Raw genomic sequence first — 19987 nt, 5'->3', positions numbered from 1 at the left:
CAGTAATATTTTAAATTGTAGAAAGTCTATTAGGTCCACAAAGATCATTTGCTACAAGCATTGTTTTTTGCTTTTCTTTCCAAGGTAGGTTGTAAAAATATTTTCTCACTTTAATGTCCTCTGACGGTTGGTATCAAGTCATGCTGCATCTTGTGATCCAGATCTGTGAGCGCATGCTTATGCACAGCTAATCTTGATGCTGTCATCGGGTTATTGTGGGGGTGAACATTGGCAATGTTCTAATGGTCAGTTACGTTGAGAGTTTAATCACAAAGTCAAGTAGTTTGGTTACGCTGTTCATTCGTATCAGATCAAACAGATCTTAAAGTTTGAACTCATTTGAGAGGAAGTAAAAATTGTTGACCTGTAGAGGGCAAAAAAATACACAGTTCTCAAAAGCAGAAAGCAAGACTTGAGTCTTCATTATCCTCAGATATTTGTTTCACAGGTGTGTCCATCTCCATCCTTGCTGCTTCTTAGAGGTCTGTCTGCTCTTGCTGCCTGTGCTGCCTTTTTGGGTTAGTTTAGTTTGGAAAGTAGTTCGGTGCAAGTACTAGAGCAGTCTAGTAAAACTGTAGTCACAGTGGGTTTTGTAAGATGAAGCTAGGGAGAAGTTGTATGGTTTACTACCTTTTCAAACAATATTTGCTTATGTTCCTGTTCAGAATCCCAGGTGTTTGATAAAGGATTTAGCTCAGTATTTGTCAATGTTTCGTAAGCAGTAGCTTTTAGCTGTGGCTTGTACGTGTGTGAAGGCCAGTGAAATGACTTCTAAAGATCACGGAAAAGAAAAACTTTAGTCATTGTGATATAAGCTGCTCTAGAGGATTTGAAAGCTCTTGTATTTCAGAAAAAGTGTCTGCAAATGTAGGTGGAAACGTGAGTGTTACTCTGTTTGCATAGGAACATATTTTTAATTTTAGGTAGCTTTTTTTTTTTTTTTTTTGTACATTTCTCCCAGATTTATTTGTCTCTTGTAGACTGGTGGGCTGTCAGCAATGGGAAGGTAAATGGTGAGTTGTTGGCAAACTGCTTTGGCAGGAATTTAGAGAGAGAGACAGACCTGTGGATTTTCTGTTTCTTTCTTAAGGTGACGTCTGACTGTGAGACCTGTGGTTGTTGGCTGTCTTGGTCTCATCTGATTGCTTGAACAATGTTTCGTCTGTCAAGTTTTTCTATTTAATACCCAGGAGTGCTTCTTTTTTTTGTGACAATATTAAGCCTTCTGGGATGCTCTGAACTGTGGAGATTTTCCTTTCTGTCAGTGCAACGTTTTAATGTGGAGGAAGCCAGCTTACCTTTTGTTGGCTGAGGAGCACAGGCAGGTCCCAATCTGCTCTGTGGTCCCATTGATTATGGTGGGGTGCTCACCCTGCTAATTAGGTGCACTGTTCTGCATTGTTGGCTGAAAGCTGCTGTTTTCTCTTTTTAAACATAGTACCTTTCAGTGTGGTAAGAAAAGAGTATATCTCATGGTCAAGTTGAAACAACTGTACTAAAGTTGTTTTGTATTTTGTGATGATAAAGACAGCTGTTGGCTTTGTAAGCTAAGAAATGATTTGGGGGAGATGTTAATTCAGCTATGCAAGTGTGTATTTAGTAAGTGAACTGTTTTATTTCCTCTTTTTCACCTCTACCTTGTTCACCCATGTGCCTGTCTTATTAATGGAAAGGGCAGGGATACAAAACCCAGTATTTTACATAAGACTTGCATAAGTCCACTTGCTTTCTTTTTTTTTTTTCTTTTTTCTGTGAGTGACTTTTTCAAGCACACCAAATACCAGAACAGACATTGATTGAGTGGGATTCTACTTCATACTTCTTTTTTTTTTTTTTTTTTTTTTTTTTTTTTTTTTTTTTTTCAAAAAAAGCTTGACTTTTGTCACTGAGTTGAAGAATGTTGGCTAAAGTAAATAGCTTTTATACTCATCCCCAGGTACACAGTGATACTGCTTCGGCTTAAGGTTTGTTTTTCTTACGTGTTCTTCAGTAAAGGACCAAAATATTAGAGGGCTGGCCATCCTTTCTTCCTCTGAGTTAACTTGCTGTGTAACTGGGTAGATGCCCTCTTTCCCCATCTTATCTTAGTGTCTTTAGCTGTTCTTTTGGCCTTTCTTAATTGTTTCTCGATGAAGACTGAAGACAGTTCAGAATGATATCATATTGTCTTGATGTGACATTGTCTTAATGAAGACAGTACGGAGTGCTTGTTGCCACACAAGTGTAGTGCATCTTCCATTGACTTGTAAACCTGGCAATATCGAGATGCGAGGGGATGCCTCTTCATGCAAATAAAAGTGCTACTCATGGCTCCTCTGCTGTGAGTACCAGCCAGAGCATAGGCACCGTGCAGCTACCTGCAAGTATTCAGCCTGGGTGGGTGCTGCAGAGCAAAGGCTGCAAGCAGGGAAGCTGACCACCTAGGCTCAATACTCCCTGTGTATGTTCTTGGCAGAATTGTTCCCCGTGATCCCCCCAGCCAACTGATTTGTTGATGGTTGTGTTTTTTGAAGTAAGCAAGCATAGGGGCTTCAGCCTCCTAATAGTTTATGGTGTTGGACATGTACCTAGGAAATGGGGTTTGTGCAAGGGCCAAAAGGCTTTTGATGTTAGACCCGCATCATAAAACTCAAGTTAGCATGAGGCAAAAAAAACTTTGACACAGCTGTTGATTTTTTTGGTGTGTATGGTCAGACTTTGCAAAGTGCAGAGTTAGCAAAGCATCCTTAAACTGAGATACGCACCTCATGCTGTGGTAAAGGGTATCTCAGCATTTGTAATAATCTTCAGATGTTGGAGCAGGTTTTCTGGGAGCTGTATGAAAATGTAACTGTGCACCGATTGCTGCTTGAGAAATGTTGTCTCAAGGTAGAAATGCAGATGCTTTACAAGAGGTGGGTTGTCATAAACGCGCACTAGAAAGGCAAAGGAGAATGAGTGGTTAGTATAAATGAGAACATGTGCTCACTTATTGCAAATTAGGACATAAGTGCACAAAGATCCAGCGCCTAAGCAAGATTCAAAAGTGGACACCTGAGCAGCTCCAGAGTGTATGTGCCCTGGCTCTTCAGCCAGTTGCACTGTGGCTTTCTGTTTGCCATTGTCACGTCTGCACTGTCACTATTGTCAATAGATTGCAGCCTCAGCACATGCATGGCTTGCATAATGCTCTCTAACAGGTGGGAAGATACTATTTATTTTAATCTATTTTTCAAGTAAGAAGTGTCTGAGTTATGGCACAGGCTGAGGCATGAATTATTCTTGGGTGGAGTAATCTGTATCAACCATTTTTGTTTGTTTGTTATTTCCATGAATATAGAAATCCTGCTAAACATGTGCCAGAGCTATAGAAAAGGAGTTTTTTTTTTTTTTTTTTTTTTTCTTAATCTTTTAGTTAAGCTTAGCCTGGAAATTCTCTTCAGCAGCAAAAATTGATCATACTGATGGATGCAGGAGGAGTTTGAAGTATGCCATCTTGTACCAATGTTTCTAGAAAGTGCCTGTTTAAACATTTCAGATACCGACTGAATAACGTGCTTCTGAATCTGCCCCATTCTTTGGTACTGTGGCTCTTGTGGACCGACCCTTTGACTATAACCATTTTAAAGACTGGTCAGGCTGTACATTGAAGGCCAGTGCTCCTTTTGTTCTACGCAGAGGTGTTTCTGATAATTTCATCACCTTGTTGTACTGATTTGTCTGGTGCTGCTTAAAACAAATATGAGAGTATCAATTATTCTCCAGTGAAGTCCTAGATTTTACCTTAACTTTCACAATAAAAGGTCACTGCTGGACTAAATTCCTTTGTGAAACACTGTTTGTACATGCTTATTATTTTCTTGCTGATAGCAGTCCTGCTTTATTATTTAAAATCTATCCAAAACAATATATCAATAATTATTGAAATATTTGGCATGGAGCAAAAGCAAGCCTCATTATCCTAACTAAAGGGACTTTGTCAACAATATAACTTTATTAGGCAAGCAACAATTATGTGTAAAAGTGAATAGTGGGCTACTTTCTGTACCCTGTAACTCGGATAGAGTAGCAGTCAATATTTACTTCCCTTCGATCTGTACACTTGTGTAGAATATTTTCCAAAGTGCTTGTTTCAGCGTTTCACTGTATGTAACAAATATATTCAATGATATATTTAAAGTTAGGGTCCATTACAATATTAGACATAATGATTAAGCACTGTCAAGGAACAGATGGCAAGAGAGGACACAACTGGTTTGCAGCCTGCATAGATTTAAGCATGAAGCCATTAAGCTATCACATTCCCATTTCTAATAGATTTTGGTCAATGAAAAATTAAAGACACATAATCCCTGATTATATGAGGTCTCAATCTGTAATTCATGGCACTGGTAATGCTTCAAAATCACCCAAGTTTTCTCTGTATTCAGTAGTTCCCAACTGATGTGATACTGGGATAGATGCTCTTGTCTGTTTTTACTGCTATTGAAATTAATGTATCTTGTCATAAGTAGGTTGCTCTTAAATGTAAAATTGCTTAAGGGTATCTTTTACTGCTCTGCTTCCTATTGACTTCTATACAGATTTGCCCTATTTTGCTAGGCTATTTGCCACTGAAGCAGTTTAGTATCTCCACCTAATAAAAGAAGCAATTCAGAGTTCCAGGCATGTCTTGCCTTAAAAATATGTACGGTGTAACTAGCGCAGCAGCCGCAAGAATCTTATGTTCTTAAAAAGAAAAAAACACGTTTTTTAAAGCTATCTTTTACAAAGGTCAGTTTTAGAACTGATTTATTTTCAAAATTCCATCCTTGCATATTGTTGTATTCCCAACAGCGTGTCTTACCATATTTCAGTGGTATTGCACAATTATTCAGTATTAATAATAAAAAAAAAAAAATCAGTTGATGTAGTTTTTTCTTTAGTAATAGCAAGTATTTAACACTGATATAATTAACTGACTGAAATTGTAATAAATTAGTTGCAACAAGCTGTAAACAAATTTGAAAATGAATACTTTTGAAAACAATACAAATTCAGAGATTAAAATTTAGAATTTTATCTCTCTGCTTGAAAAATATTTGTATGTTCTATTAGTATTTCTCATTAGTTATTTCAAAATGCTAGTAGGAACATTATGTATCTATTTCTGGCTTGCAGCAATCTGACAGTGAACCGTTATAACAGCAATATATAATGGAAAACATAACAGCTAATATCATACTACGTTACCTCTGCTTTGAGAAGAACAAGTTAAGGAGTTAGTACTTCAAGTGCCTTTCTGAGAAGATGGATTGTATTGACTAAATGAAGATTATCTAAAATACTGTTGTGTGGATCAGGGAGACTACTGAGTTTTAGAGTTGGAGGCTTTGAGAGAATGAGTCGTGGTTATCAGTGTTGGGAAGGGAGTTGGGTTTAATTTTTAAATAATGGAGCTCCTGCTGAAGGACCTCATCACAGTTCTTTCAGTCACGGTGTTCAATGCAAAAAGTGAACTGTCAAGCCCCTTCTTGGCTCTTTAATGTATTTTGAAGTCCAAAATTGACAGTTCAAACAGAATCTGAAAGATGAAAGTCAGTGATTGAACGTGAGGGAACATTGGTAAGTTTAAATGCTGAAGGATTCTCCTCTTACCAAGCAGCCTCTGACTTCAATGTCTAAGTTTCAATGTGTAGGTCATTTTAGTGGGTAGCCTATTAATATTTCTGTGTTACTGAAATATAATAATTTAATTACATACTATGGTTAGAAAGACAACTGCAATACAGAGGCGAAGTTTCATTTTGACTGTAAGGTGATGAGGACAGGATTTTATTCCAAGTAGAGTTTGAAACAACCTTTTCCCAGTAGCAGTCATACATACTAGTCATTGCTAGCATTTATTGAGTGAGAGTGTCGAAGAACACTTAGCTCTGTTGTTTGAAGAATAATGGCCTAATGTGACAATCTTTACAAAACGGTAAAGCAACCAAAGAAATACACTTTGAAACTTCTGCTAGCTAAGTGAGTTGTTGAGGCTATGCGTTTAATTTGGAATGATTGGCAGAGGTTAATAGTGGTAGTATTTCAGTGTATTTAAGTAACATAATTTTATCCATCCTCAAAAGCAAGGGGTTGATCTTTAGAGCTACTGAAAATGTTCTTTTTACCATAACGTGTTTGAGAGTTTTGCTTTAAAATGTTAAAGAATCCTTGGGTTTTGGGGGTTCTGTTTGGACTGGGGCCACAATATTTTGAGAAAACTGAAGATTATTGACGTGAATTTGTTTGTTGCACCACGTTGTCCTGAGGTTGACATTTGGACTTCAATTGTTGATTGTATGCACCAGCAGAGGATCACATACTTGAGCTGTGAATTTTCTCCAGCAGTAAAGATACAAGCCCAGAGCACATGTGGCCCAAGTTTCCCCAGAAAAAATAAAAACAACCCCTCAGTAAACCGTTTCTTGCTATTCATGTCCTACCCCAGAAAGACCCCTCCACACACCCTGAGTTACATGCTCTCCATTTTAAGAAATAGAAATGAAACATTTTCGCCCCAAGTGGTACACCTTTTATCAAAAAGCAGGAATTTCTGTAAAATGTAAGGCATGCATCAGCCATTGAGTTGGTCTTGACAGTTGAAGATGTGAATCACATCAGAGAGAGGGAGAGAGGTATATGGGGTAATTTGGTGGAAGTAAAGGAATGTCACATTGCTTTCAGTAGTAGTGTCTGTGAGTTAACAACTCAAAAAACCTTTGACATGCATCAGTGTTAACGCTGACACCAGACTAATGCCACAGAATTCCTGATTATCTTTGTTCATGTTTAATTTGTCAGAGTTGATCTATATGCTGTTGGATTTTCAAGGATCAAGATGGAAAAGATGAAAGATAGGAATGATTTCTTGTAGTACCGCTGTTGAGGTGTCAGCTACGGTATTCTAATAATGCTCCAGTTCCATTAGTGTCTGATAGGGCATCTCGTGTGAGATGTGAGTTCCTCGTTTCTGTACTGTGAGGAGCAATGCTGGTATTCAGGAGCAAGGTACGGGTATAACAACACTCTCTTTCCTGATTCTGCCTATGTTATGACTTCTGGTTTCAAAAATGTATTTTCTTATCATCCAATAAAGCACAAAGCACGTGCGCCATATCTTTGGTATATGCAAGTACCAGCAGTGAAATATTTTACGATAAAACATGAAGATAGCAGTGTTGACGCAGGCGTGGAACTAAGAGCTTGTATCCTAAGAAATCTTGGACTCTAATTGCTCATGTTTTTCCTCCTCCACACAGATATCTTTGATTGTTTTAAGACAAATGACTTATTTATCTTAAAAGTGTGTAAAGATTGTTTGAATAACATCATACCAGCAGTACTATGCAAATTCTACATTTTTAGCTCTTCCAAGATCTGCCTTTTGAAATGACAAAATCTACAGCCTGAGGTTTTATGTCATGCATGATTTAAATTCGTGCAGTTGCACACTATTTTTATGTTGGTACTAAAATAACAACTATGATGATATTCAGGGAACTTTAGTGCCCTTTGTTTTGGATGCTGTAAATAGGAGATTCAGATAAAATGTACAGCTGTAGAAATGCAGATGAAGATGATGAGAAAGCCTGTAGATAATCCGATAGTCATTAAGATTAAAGGTGAAGATTAAAGCCCCAAATCGGCCTTTTGGAGATATGAATGCTGAAGTAAGAGACTTCAGTTGATCTCTGTATGCCATCAGGTCAGCAGGATTTATCCTGGATTTTCTTTTCTGATTTCAACAAATCTGAATGAATTCAGTTTAGAAAGGAGTTCAGCTCTGCACATCCACAAGGCATAATCATTTTTAGCTCACTTAGTTTTTTACAGCTACAGGTTGACTCAAATAAATCCAATGTGACATCTTAGCATAATTTTGGATAATATATTCTGTAGCATACTTTAATTGTTTATAGCCTTTTATGGAATATGATGATGAGCATTTAGGAATGAAGCAATTACCCCTGTAAAAATCTGTCCTAATTTTTGTAGATTCCTATTTGTATATACAAGGAAGTAAATGCTGTGCAGACTGCTGTTGTGTTTAAAAATGATTGTGTTAGAGGTGTGTTTTAAATGTGATCCAGCTCCCTCTTTGCAGCAGTGTTTTGATGGTATTTCCATTCATGCTTACAAATCAGGAAGTTTTGATAGCAATAAACCAAAGGAACAGCAAATTATATATATACTTCAAATATTATAAACAGCTAAAAAAAAAAAAAGGCAAAGAAAACATTAAAAGGCAAATAAGGTAACTTAAGTTTATATGAAAAATATGTAAATTTTGCCTGCAGACGTATTAGTACAAAGAACACATGAAACTACCAATTGAAGTGGTGAGCTGCATTGAAATAATTCATGATACTGTCATCTTCAGGGCAGTAGGGGGAATAGCCCTTTTTGAGAGGTTGTTTACACTTACATACTACAGTTGAATTGAGTGTCTGTATGGACCCCGTGTCTATCGATGATCTTACAGGCTTAGTCTTGTAGACTGTTACATGTAGTTCCTTTAAATAAACTACACATCTGTTCTGTATGATGTACAGTATTTTTTTTCTGGTGTACTCTGCACGGCCTTCGGTTTGCATCAGTAGAACCTGGCTTTCAGGCTACAGGTCCTAGGTGTCCTGCCAGGACGATTCACACAGACCTCTAACCTGCTGCATTCTGTCTCCAGAAGAGCTCTTCAGGACTGCTCTGTGTGAAGGATACACGTGTCAGTAGGCACTTCCAATTTCCCAAATACAGACGTACCTGTCTCTGGCAATACAGGACACCCAAGGAATGGAGGGCAGGCCTGTGATGAGCACCCTTTGCTGCTCAGTACTCAGGTGATCACCTGTGAAAACGCACAGGGACCTTCCCTGAAGTGTAATTGTAGAAATTGTAGCATGAGCTCTACTATGCATTGGATAATTACCTCACTTGTATTTAAAAAAACTTTAACTTTTTCATTAGTATTCGGTTTTGTTCACTACATTATTCAGATAATTTGTTTTATTGCAAGTTACTCCTCTTTCTGCACTTGATTCCTGAATATAACCCTTTGCCTGTACACGTTATTGAATTTTGTTAAATTGCTGTCAGACTACTTTTGCACTTCATCAGGATCATGCGCAATTGTCACAGTGTTCTTTGAAGGTTTTTGTTTTTTTGTTCCTCCCGGTTTTTGCCGATGGCAGTTCTGGTATTCCATTGTCTAAGTCATTAATGACAATGTTGAATAAAACCAGACCCAGCAGACACATGCCCTTGCGGGCGCCTCCAGTTTGACAGTGAGAAGTTGGTAGTTTCTTGTTCAAGTGCAGTATTCCAGCTAGCTGCACGTTCATCTTGCAATAATACCGTTAAACAATGCAATGATATCATTAAATATCGTAAGCTGCATTGTGCAACTGTATTGAGTGGGTATCTTTGTGAAAGTTAAGAAACTTCACGTTGGCCATCTCCTAGCAATTCTCTAAGCCTTTTACAGGGTGTTGCAGGGGAGTTGCACTGGTTCTGCATTGTTTTCCTTGACAAATCACAATGACTGTTTGTTACACTCTGTTGTATGTGCTTAACAGCATGGTATGTTGTGAGGTGTTGAAAAAAGGTGACTCATCTGCATTTCCTAAGATCCTCACAACTTTTTGAAGGAAAAAAGGATCAGTTTCCTATCTGAAACAGAGATAAACCAGTGTATTTCATATATATATTTCATATTCCTCGTTGTAAAAGTTAAAACTTAATTCTGATTTTGTGCCTTGTGATAGTAAAATAGCATCATAAAGTTTGTTAGTGTATAGACATTCATTAATATAGCAAGTCTAAATTCTGCTATTCATAATTGTCTGCATCATCAAGAATGATTACTGATGTCTGTAACGTGTGCTGGAATATTTACATTACAGCTGTGTTCTGCTTTCTGTATTTGTCAGGGATGGGGCTGCTTGTAGAGAAGTGGAAAGCTGTGTCTGTCCAGACCAAAAAAAAATCTTATATACATTCTCTTGTAATTGTGATGGGTGCTCCCAATTACACATTACATTATTAGCCTGAACACATTTGGGTGCTAACCTGACTCGTTTCAGAACACATTTCAGAACATACGTTGCCTTTGCAGTCACTTCCACTATTCCTTACTTGTGTGGACAAAATGGCGTGATTACTAGAAGAAGAAGTTGTTATGCTCACACATTAACTATCTCATTTGTTAAATAGAGAGGTTTAAAGAATAATTTTCAGTATGTTTAATTTTTTCATTATTTTCATTTTTTTTGCAGTAATCCAAAATCTGCTAATCAGAGGATAAACAAAAAAGTCAACAACGATACATCACTAAGGATTCAGAATTTGTCTATTTTGGTGAAGCAAATAAAAACTTACTATCAGGTCAGTAATTATTTCTTCTAGTATCTTTTGCTTATAGTTGTTTCTAAGTATACTTTTTGCAGTTACACCTTTTAAGGTAATAAAAGTAACGTTTTGAAACACCCCCAATGATTTGTTGGTTTGATCTCCTTTGATCTGCCTCTAACAGTGCATCATGGCAGAACCTGTACTTCCTCACATGAACACACATACTGTGTTCTTAAAAACTCCATCGTACAGTGAGAATTCCTAGCTGACGTTTCCTGCAGTGGCCAACCACTGGGCATTTTCTACTTCGCCTCATTCTTTTCTTGGCAGCTACTGTATGTGGGTATACATGCTGCTGGCTTGTACTTCTAGGCTTGTCCATTTCCTAACGGTGGTCATTTTCAAACACATCTTAGTGTTTCGCTTAACAGGTGCAACAGAAAATACAGTGATGACAAGAATGGTTTTTATTTGAAAACAAAGCATTCCTGGTGCTTCTTTGGCCTTACATTATCAGTCAGTCCTAGTGCAGCACTATAATGCACAACTGCTTCCTTTTTGGTAATTGATCTTTGCGTGATTCAGGATTTTTCATGTTGCTTCAAACCTTTCTGTTAGAAATAATTTACGTGTTGTTTTTTTTTTTTGTTGTTGTTTTGTTTTTTTTTCTTTCTGGCCATTCTTCATTTTGAGATCTTTGCTGGGTTTTGTGGAAGCGTGGCATTTGTGTTTCTGAGTCCCTACAAGTCTGGTTCTCAAGAAGGACTTACTGCCCAAGTCTTTGCCTCTTACCGTAGGACAGGATTGTCCTACAATTAGGATTGTACTAGCAGATTAGTTTTGAGAAGTCTTTGTTCGCTGGTTGATTAAAGAAGAGGAAACTGGGCAAGGTGGGGCAACAAGAAAGATAGAAAGAAGTATGCTACTCCAGCTGTGACACTTAAAAAAATAAAAAAGAAAGCCTTGCTAGTCCAGCTGTGAGCAGGCCAGGCAGGATTTCATTCCTGCAGAGATTGCCTGTCATGATCTCATCCAGCAGCTTCCTTGATTAGTGACACTCGTCTGTCAAGAACCTGCAAGGGCATTGGCTTGGGCATTAAGCTTATCGGTAAATGCTGCTTCCCCTGCCCTTTAAGGATTGGCATATGCTCATACACAGCTCCTGGGAAGGTGGTGAGGAAGCTTGGTAGCCCTGTAACTTCAGCGTGGGTGACAACTGTGCAGGGCTCCTAGTCTAAGAGTAGCAGGCAGCTCTGCAGGTGTTGGGGGAAGTGTGGAAAGGATCTGCGGAGGAAACTGAGCTGGAAGGACTGCTGGGCATTGTCAAGCACAGGATTATCTGCGCCCCGTGAATGTTGCTCCAGCAGTCCTCAGATGTGGTACAGTGTGGATGTAAACAAACAACTGAAATGGGTTATTACACAAATTGAAACATACATTGAAATTTACAACACAGTTACAGTTGTAGTAGAGAATATTACAATCTACAGGTGTATGTTTTAAATGTACATTGTACATCTCTGCTTTAAAAAAGTCAGTAAATCAAACAAAAACCGTCAGCATCAAAACTGCAGGAAAAGAAACAATTATTACAGTAGTGTTATGTACTTCTGTATATTTAGCCTTTTTGTCAGCTGTAGTTTGATTTCACTAATATTGCAAAAGCAAAAGTTTCTGTGCTCTTGATAAAGTATATGCATGCTTTACATGCATGTGAGAAAGAACATATTTTATATTATATGAGAAGGAATGTGTATTTCAGTACCCTGTATATTTCTACACTGTCCCTTCCAGATGAAGCTGTTGCAGAGTTCTTTGTTTCTGTCTCAAATTCATGTTTGTTATTACTATATTTTTAATCCAATTATATAGTGTGGTGACAACATTCACTGAGTAGCGTGTGTCTTGAATACACTCTGTAAATCCATTTGGCACAAAAGGTTGTTATTATGGTTGATGTTTTATTCTGAGATAGAAACTTTTTTTTTTCTCAGATGCTATTTTTGTCCCATTCTCTTTCCTTTCTGAATTATTTTTGAATATATTTTATTTAAGTGCTTGAAGTTACTGTTCATTGTAGCTAGCATTTGGACTTAAAGTACTGCTACTTTTAATATTAAACTCTCAAATTTCAGTTGATTCTGTAACTAATGCATGGAAGGTAAGCTACCATTGAAATCTGGGCACAGAAGGGAGGCAGTGATGACCAGGAGAACCTGTCAAATTATCCCCTCTTCTTTGTTAGCCTCATCTTCTATTATTACTCAAAACAGCAGGCAGTTCCCGTTAAGTGTGTGTAAATCAAATCATTTGTTCACATTCAATTTATATGAAACCGAAGCAAAGATTAAATTAAAAAGAACATGTAATAAAGCAGTACATCTCATCCTGTACTGAGGATAGTTGTCATATCCAATTTATCCTGTGGTTCATCGTTTCCAAATAAGGCTGTAATCAATATGTGTACACAATACTGAAACAACAAAGGAGATTTTACTCTAAGTCCTGTTTTTAGGGACTGTATCTGTCAACCCAGAATATTGTTCCTCAGCTAAAATTCCTTGCTGTTGAGGGTCAATTCTTCATTAGTTTTAAATGTAAAACATATAATTAATAATGATGATAACTTAGGGGACCATGTAATTTATTATCTAGTTTATGGCTTTCCAGACTATCTGTCCAGATATCGTTGGGGTGGCAGTAGGCATTGGTGTGGGCTTCAGCAGGAGTCCCAGTACTTCAAACTCCCATCTGCATATATCCACATAGATCAGTTGTAAAGCTTCCTGGCTCCAAGGTCATGGGGATAATTCCAAAAAGAAGGTTGTTTAATGCTGGGATTTGTTCGGGATTTGAAGGGTGTGTTGTTTTTGTTTCCTCACAAATTTAGTGCAGCCTGGCAGCTGGTGTTTTCCTGCAGCCTACGCATGGGTTAGCAAGGCAGCGTAGCAGACAGCTTCAGAAAGGGGTCACTATAGGTCCTGTCACCTGTGAAATTATCCAAGGCAGAGAAGCTTGTGCTTAATGGATGTCTTGGAATCAAGTCAGAGAGGCTTCTTGGTGCCTGGAGTACACCTTGGCAGAGGCGTGAGCCCTCCCTCGTACCTGATTGTTTCAGGCAGCTGTCTGAACAGGCATCTTGTTTGGTGGATGTTCTGAATGGGATGCCTGAGATCTGACAGTAATGGGAAGTAATCACTTTATTGACATACAAGGTTAGTTAATGTCTGGAATGTTATATTAAGAGTAAGACATCAATGAATATAAGAATTTTAACTTTTAGCATTAAAACTTCTAAAACTCTTAAAACTTTTTACTGTGAAATTGTCTGTGCTGGTTTATTCCACTTGTTTTTATAACATCTGTGGAAAATCTCTTGACGTAGCAAATACTTTGTTGACTTACTGTTAATGTACTTGTCCAAAAACCTACATTGTTAGAACATAACACTCAAATTTTAAAATTTCATATAAGGTTATAAAAGATTTTTAGTTCCTGTGTTGTTTTTGTTCTACTCTGTAATTACAATTGCATCTGCTCATTCCAGCTGCTCTGCCTTCTAAAGCATCACAGAAGTAGGTAGGTAGGTAATAGCTTTGACTTACTGGAAGTCTGTGGGCTTGTTCTCAGCAACTGATTGAGGAGAACCAAATACCCTTTAAGTTTTGGTGGGGTTGAGGGGTTTAATGCAGTGTACTTCCATGACTGCCATGGGCTTCTCTATAAGCCTCATTTGACAGATGATGTACCAGTATTTAATAAAATAATTTTTATGAATTCTAAAAGCCAGAATTTGTAAATAGGCTTAGTTTATTTTTGCAGGTTAACCAACAGTTAAAAGAAATACATGGATTTTGGGATGCACAAGATCCAACTTTTTCAGGCTTTTAATAGAAGCAGTTATTTCAAAAGTAAACACAAACTGAGAGCAACTGCACTGCTGAAGTTAACACCGTGTGACAGAAAAGGTGGTGGATGTCTTTGAAACAAGGCAGAGATATCATTAGTAAGAAGAGAGGTGATAATCTCATTAGTCCAGAGGATGCATTTTTTGGTTACCCCTTCTTGTACTCTATTTCACAGTAAAAATAGCTTTATAATAGCATCATGGAATTATTTGAGCTACAAGGGAAAAACAAGAAACAGAAAAGCCACAAAACCTGCACTTCTTAAAGTACGTAATTTTCTTTTGTAGTAGCTATAAATATCACAAAATTCCTTATTTTATATGCCTTTTATTGATTTAAACTTCCTGTGGTACACTTCACTTTTTTAATATTTGAAAATGATCTTTATCAAGGTGTCAGAAATACAAGTTATGGTTGGTTGTAATTTGTGATATCTGAGTAAGTCAAAGCTATTACCTAACTCTATAATTTGCCCTAGGCATGTGTAATGAGAGTACATATCTTCAGTCTAGTATTAACCAATTTAGATGATATTTGCATGTCCTATGTTAACTGGTCAGAACTTCGAAGTACAGCTGTAGCTAATACTTTCCACAGATTTGACGTAAAACAAACAGATTTTTCTAGTGCTGATTGTTACGCTGTTACACTTAAATTCATTATAGAACACACGTTGTGTGTCTTTGGGATGTAAAGCAGCGTTACAGAATATTCATAGAATCATAGAATATTCTCCGTTGCATCACTCCAAGCATCATCAAGTCCAACTCCAGTATTGCTTTTGCAGATGAGCATTTTAGATACTAATAAGTCTATCACTGTGGAAAAACAAAAAGCATGACAGTAGAGCTGCTGATACGATGGTATCTGCTGTGAGTAAACATCTGGGAACAGGAGGAAGCCTATTCTGCTTCAGAAGAATTAGGCTTTGTCTAGACTGGGGATTTGACCTGATTACAGCCATTACTGGCTGACAGTAACTATCCATTGATACAATCTCTAGAATAGATAGGCGAAGCTGCTGCTTGAGTGTGGGACTTAAACTAAAACACTGACTGATCAGGCAAATAGGATTTTGTACCTTCAGGATTGTCACAGCATAAATGTATCAAAAAAGCTGTAATTTTCACATCCAGGTATTGAGACAATGGGCGTGAAATAGAGGAAGTTAATCATTCATTGTATAAATGAAACTTAAAGGAAACAAAATAAACACCTGTCAATAAGCTACTCGGAGAAACATAAACGCTGGTAATTTGAAGGAATTTTGCTGCATTCTAAGACACAAGATCTAGTTGGCATAAGATTTGTACGCCACCTCCTTACCACAAGAGGATTTCACTATGTTGAGATGATCTTGCAAACCAGCAAAACAAATAGAAGTAGTTCTTCTATAATAGAAGTGCAAGCTTTTCATTTGGAGTCCAAATAAGTAAGTATTGGATATGCGTGTATTAAGAACTGTGTAATTTAAAACTACTTGTGTAATACTAATTTCAGTTTAGTGTTTAATGTTTATTTTTGTTCAATACATACAACTTAAATAATATTTTAATTAACTTTTATAGGAGACTTTGCAGCAGTTGATCGTGATGTCTTTACCAAATGTGTTAATAATAGGCAGAAATCCTTTTTCTGGTAAGTTTATTTTTAAATAAGGTGAAAATTGATACCAGTATAATAATGTGTGATATTTCATTGGAAATAAAGTTAATACAACGTTGAGTCTTTCAACAGATCATATACGTGCTTTTAGCAAATGGTTTAATAATGAGTAACGCTTTCTTTGTTCACACCAAAGGTCCTTTCTTGACAAAAATGTGTTGTTTCTAAACCTCAGCACTGGCTGTCATTAGGATTCATGCTGAAATGAAGTGTATTTCCTGGCAACCAGTGAGTCACTGATAGGACAAAGTGTATGTTTCATGTATTCCCAGCTAATATATTTTTCAACTATCTTTACTTAAGTTATACTTGAGAAATTTGACAGTTCGGTGCATCCCACTTGGTCCAAAAGCTAATCTTTGTTTCCTTTCCCAAAATTTTCTTTCATCATTACATGAAAAATACTACAGTTACCTTCTTACTTTCTCCCCTGAACTGATGTTGTCTTCTTCATGCCCTCACCTTCTTTGCTTCCAGCTCTGAGAGTTGAAATTTTCAGACCAAGAAAATTAGCCTGTATGGACCCAGCTGACTCTCCACAGCCACTTGGGAATCTCTGCACCATGCTCTCAATTCCAGAAGCACGGAGCAGACACACCTGGCCTGCATGGAGCCACTATGGATTGGGCAGAATTTATTTACTTGGGTCTAATGTGTCCCAGGTGTTCTACTTCTGATGTTCTAACACCTCAGCAGAGAGGTTAGGAACTACTCTAACAGGCTGTGTAGCTTCCCCGGCTTTTCTTTTTTATTTATTTTTTTTATTTTCAAATATGTTTTATATGCCATGCATCAGTGTACGTGAGACAGTATTTTCCTCATTGACAAGAAGAACCATCTGTGCTACTTCAGTTTTCAGTTCCAGGGTTCATAGCATTGGTATTTTCCATATCACATCTGCATATATTCCGTTTATGTAGGTATCTTGATTTAATTTACTTGATGTTTACTTTCTGCTTTTGATTATTGCTGCTTTTGCTTCCAAAGTCGCAGCCTTTTCAGTTTTTCTGTGTGTAGATAATGTAATTTGTCATATATACCAAGGAGTGCGAGTGTGGTCTCATCTGTTCGAAAAGCTTTTGTATTTTGATTCCAGGCTTTCCCAAGGTTTTCAAAAGAATCCACGGATTTGCTTAGAAATCAGATGTAGTGGAAAAGCAGACTTAAAAAAACAAAAAACAAACAACAACAACAAAAAAAGCAGACTATAATGCTGTTTTTTTTTTTTAATGAAATTTCTTTTTTTCTTTAAGATGCTGAGACAAAATATATCTTAACATTGTGTATCACAATAGGAAATTTTAGTAAAAAAAAAAAAACAATACAAAAACACAAAGAATTTAGTATTCGGACATACACATAGAAATCTATGATTTAGTTCTTATGAAAGCTTCTTCCTGTTTTAGGACCTCAGCTAAGTCTATTGTAGCTTTTGGGGTTTGGTAGCTAGAATCTCTGTTGGTGCATGTATTGCTTCCTTTGGCAAAGTTACTGTATTTGAGTGAAAATACGGACTTTACTGTAGTATAACCTACATATTGTAAGAAATTCTGGTATATGGACAGGATTCTAGAAGATGTTTCAAATTCCTGCTGGAGTTCATCATGGAGTTTTAACTGAAACCAAAGGTAGAGCCGTTCTTTTGGGTTTCATCCAAAATGTTTTCCCTTTTCAAGTTGACTGCCCTTCAGGTTGACTTGAAGAAGACCTCATCCCTATAGGGATTTTTTTTTTTTTGGCAGGACAGTGTAGCAAAATCAAACATCAGTGACCTTCGGAGAGACTTGTTTTCTAAATCTGCATCAAGGCAAGTTGCCACAGTAAAAGTAGATTCTCTGGCAGTGATTAAGATTTTGTCTACTAAAGCTTAGGCTGTAGCTGTGGCTTCTCTTAGAAACGTCTCAGTTTTCCCACTTGCAGTACTTTACACGTAAGGAATGATTAGTAGAGAAATTCTAGAAGATGACATTGTAGAAGGTGAGAGCAGATAAGGCATCAGGAAGAGAAACATTTTTGACTGTATCAGAGGCAGTTGGCTAATCAAAGAAAATGCAGATAGAATGCTGGATTTGAGTTTTGGTTAAAAAGAGGTCATCAGAGGCTTCATCAAGAAACATTTTAGCTGAGACAAATGGCAAGCTGCCAGCTTGAGAAGAAACCTGGGTGAGATGAGCTACAGGCTCTGACTGTAAATGCTAAGTTAAATTAAAGAGGAAGAGGATAAATGAGATAATGAAGAGGTGAATGTTCTTTAAAGTGGGAAGAGGAAAGACTGAAACCAGTTTGTATTTCTGAGGTAGCAAACTAGGGGATGATGGAAGGCTGCAGAGGATATGAAAAGTCACAAATAAGATTGAGCGTAGGGAAGATCAAAGGATGGGATAGGGACAAAGTTCAAGCAGCAAGTTGGAGGGTTTAGAAGAGAGGTATCAATGATCTACGTCTGTATTTGTGATGGAGAAAAAGGAAGAAAAACATACAGAATGGTTGGTAGCAGTGGTAAGCTGGGGTTGTTCAGTATTTTGCTGTGTTTCTTCAGGGAATGTAGGGGAGAGATATGGGAGCAGTCTTCAGGTAGGCTTTTAAAAGCCAGTGAGAGATGCTGAGCCAGTGTGTAAATGAGCATCTAAGAGGAGCTCAGGAATTGCTTTGAAAGAAGTGAGATAAGTTTATTAGGATAAATGAACTTAGTGTGTGAGACACTGAGGTGAATTCCTTCTATCACAATATTCTGTTCAACCTTTATTGATTAAAATAGGCAGCCAGGTGGAATTCCGCTTCTTTAGCTGAACTAGTGTGTTTCTCATGACACATGTTCACTGGTGTTTTCTGTGTAAAAGACTTTCACAGCTCAAATTTTTGGGATACAAGAAGTCTATCAAATGATTAATGATCTCCTGCTTGACTTTGTGTTCTTTGCCATATATCTACTTGACAAACATTTGATTTTGAAAAATGTAAGCATTACCTCTTCATTGGGATTATACATGTCTTCCTCTAAAAGAAACAGGTTGAGTCAGTGTTGGAGAAAGTTCTTAGTATTATAGTGCACAGAGAACTGGAGAAGCTTAGCATCTGTCTCTCAAGGGTTTTGCATCCTTTTCGCTTTTTCTTGATTTCTTTTTAATTTCCTCATTTGATGAAGATTACCTCATATCTGTAACTCTTTAAGAAGGATTTAAAATTTGTACCACCTACAAAATGCTCTAGTGGATCAAATCAAAGGACAACATTTCAAAAAGAAGATTCTGATCAAGTTTTTTTTTTTTTTTTTTCCCAAGATTATCACCATCTTATGATCATACGAGATCATCTATGATCACCGAGCCCTTTAAAAATGGGATTTCAGTAACTTAGGTCAGGTTCAAGGATGTGTATGCATACCTTACTACATCCTAGACATTGACCATAGTGTTTATTTGAAGCCAATCTGTTGTTGTCTGTGGTAGTTAAACCAGCTATGTTGCAGAGCTTCCCTGTGGAATAAGAGTTAGGTTTCTAGCCCAACCCAGCATTATGATGTGTGGCAGCATAGCTTCTGTCTTGTTAGCTAAGAACAAAATAAGCTTAGAATATATCATAGAAAAGATGTGAAATGCTTTTATTAATAATATTTTTAATTCATAATAAAATAATAATAATTCAGTGGACAGTGTTTAATGTTTCAGTAATGCAAAATGATGTATGGCCCTGTAGAGTTTAATCCAAGTAGTCTGAGCTATTTCGCCATCCTAAAGTGTTTGATTTATGGTAGGCTATAATATATTTTGAGTGTAAAATGTATTTTTACTAACCTGTAAATAGAGTTCTTTGGTTTAAGCCTTTTTTAAGAGATTAAGATGCTTTAAGGCCAGATTTGGCAATACTTTTTCATTTTTAGATGTGCACATGAGTATCCAATGTAGTATCTCATGAAGCTTTATGAAATAATTTAAATCAACCTGTCACTTAACTATTACAGCTCGAGGGTGGCAAATAATTTAAGCGCTTTTGCACATATCTTGAGATACATGAGATTACAGTTGAAAACTTGATTGTAGGTATCCATAACACTTCCGAAAATA

The 19987-nt window shown here is 37.1% G+C and overlaps 1 protein-coding gene across 2 annotated transcripts in view; it reads left to right on the top strand.

The window, feature by feature from the left end:
• Positions 1-19987, top strand: part of CCDC88A (coiled-coil domain containing 88A) — a gene marked incomplete at its 3' end in the record, with an annotated part of 72091 nt that overhangs the window by 9264 nt on the left and 42840 nt on the right. For both annotated transcript variants that reach the window (XM_084283583.1, XM_084283582.1), the window contains exons 3-4: positions 10275-10383; positions 15827-15896. In XM_084283583.1, coding sequence (XP_084139709.1) covers positions 10275-10383; positions 15827-15896 — 179 coding nt within the window. The remainder of the gene's footprint in view (positions 1-10274; positions 10384-15826; positions 15897-19987) is intronic.

The sequence above is a fragment of the Netta rufina genome, assembly GCF_964035555.1.
Source record: "Netta rufina genome assembly, chromosome: 3".
NCBI lineage: Eukaryota > Metazoa > Chordata > Aves > Anseriformes > Anatidae > Netta > Netta rufina.
The sequence above is the reverse complement of the archived record's forward strand: the minus strand, read 5'-3'. Positions and strand labels throughout refer to the sequence as shown.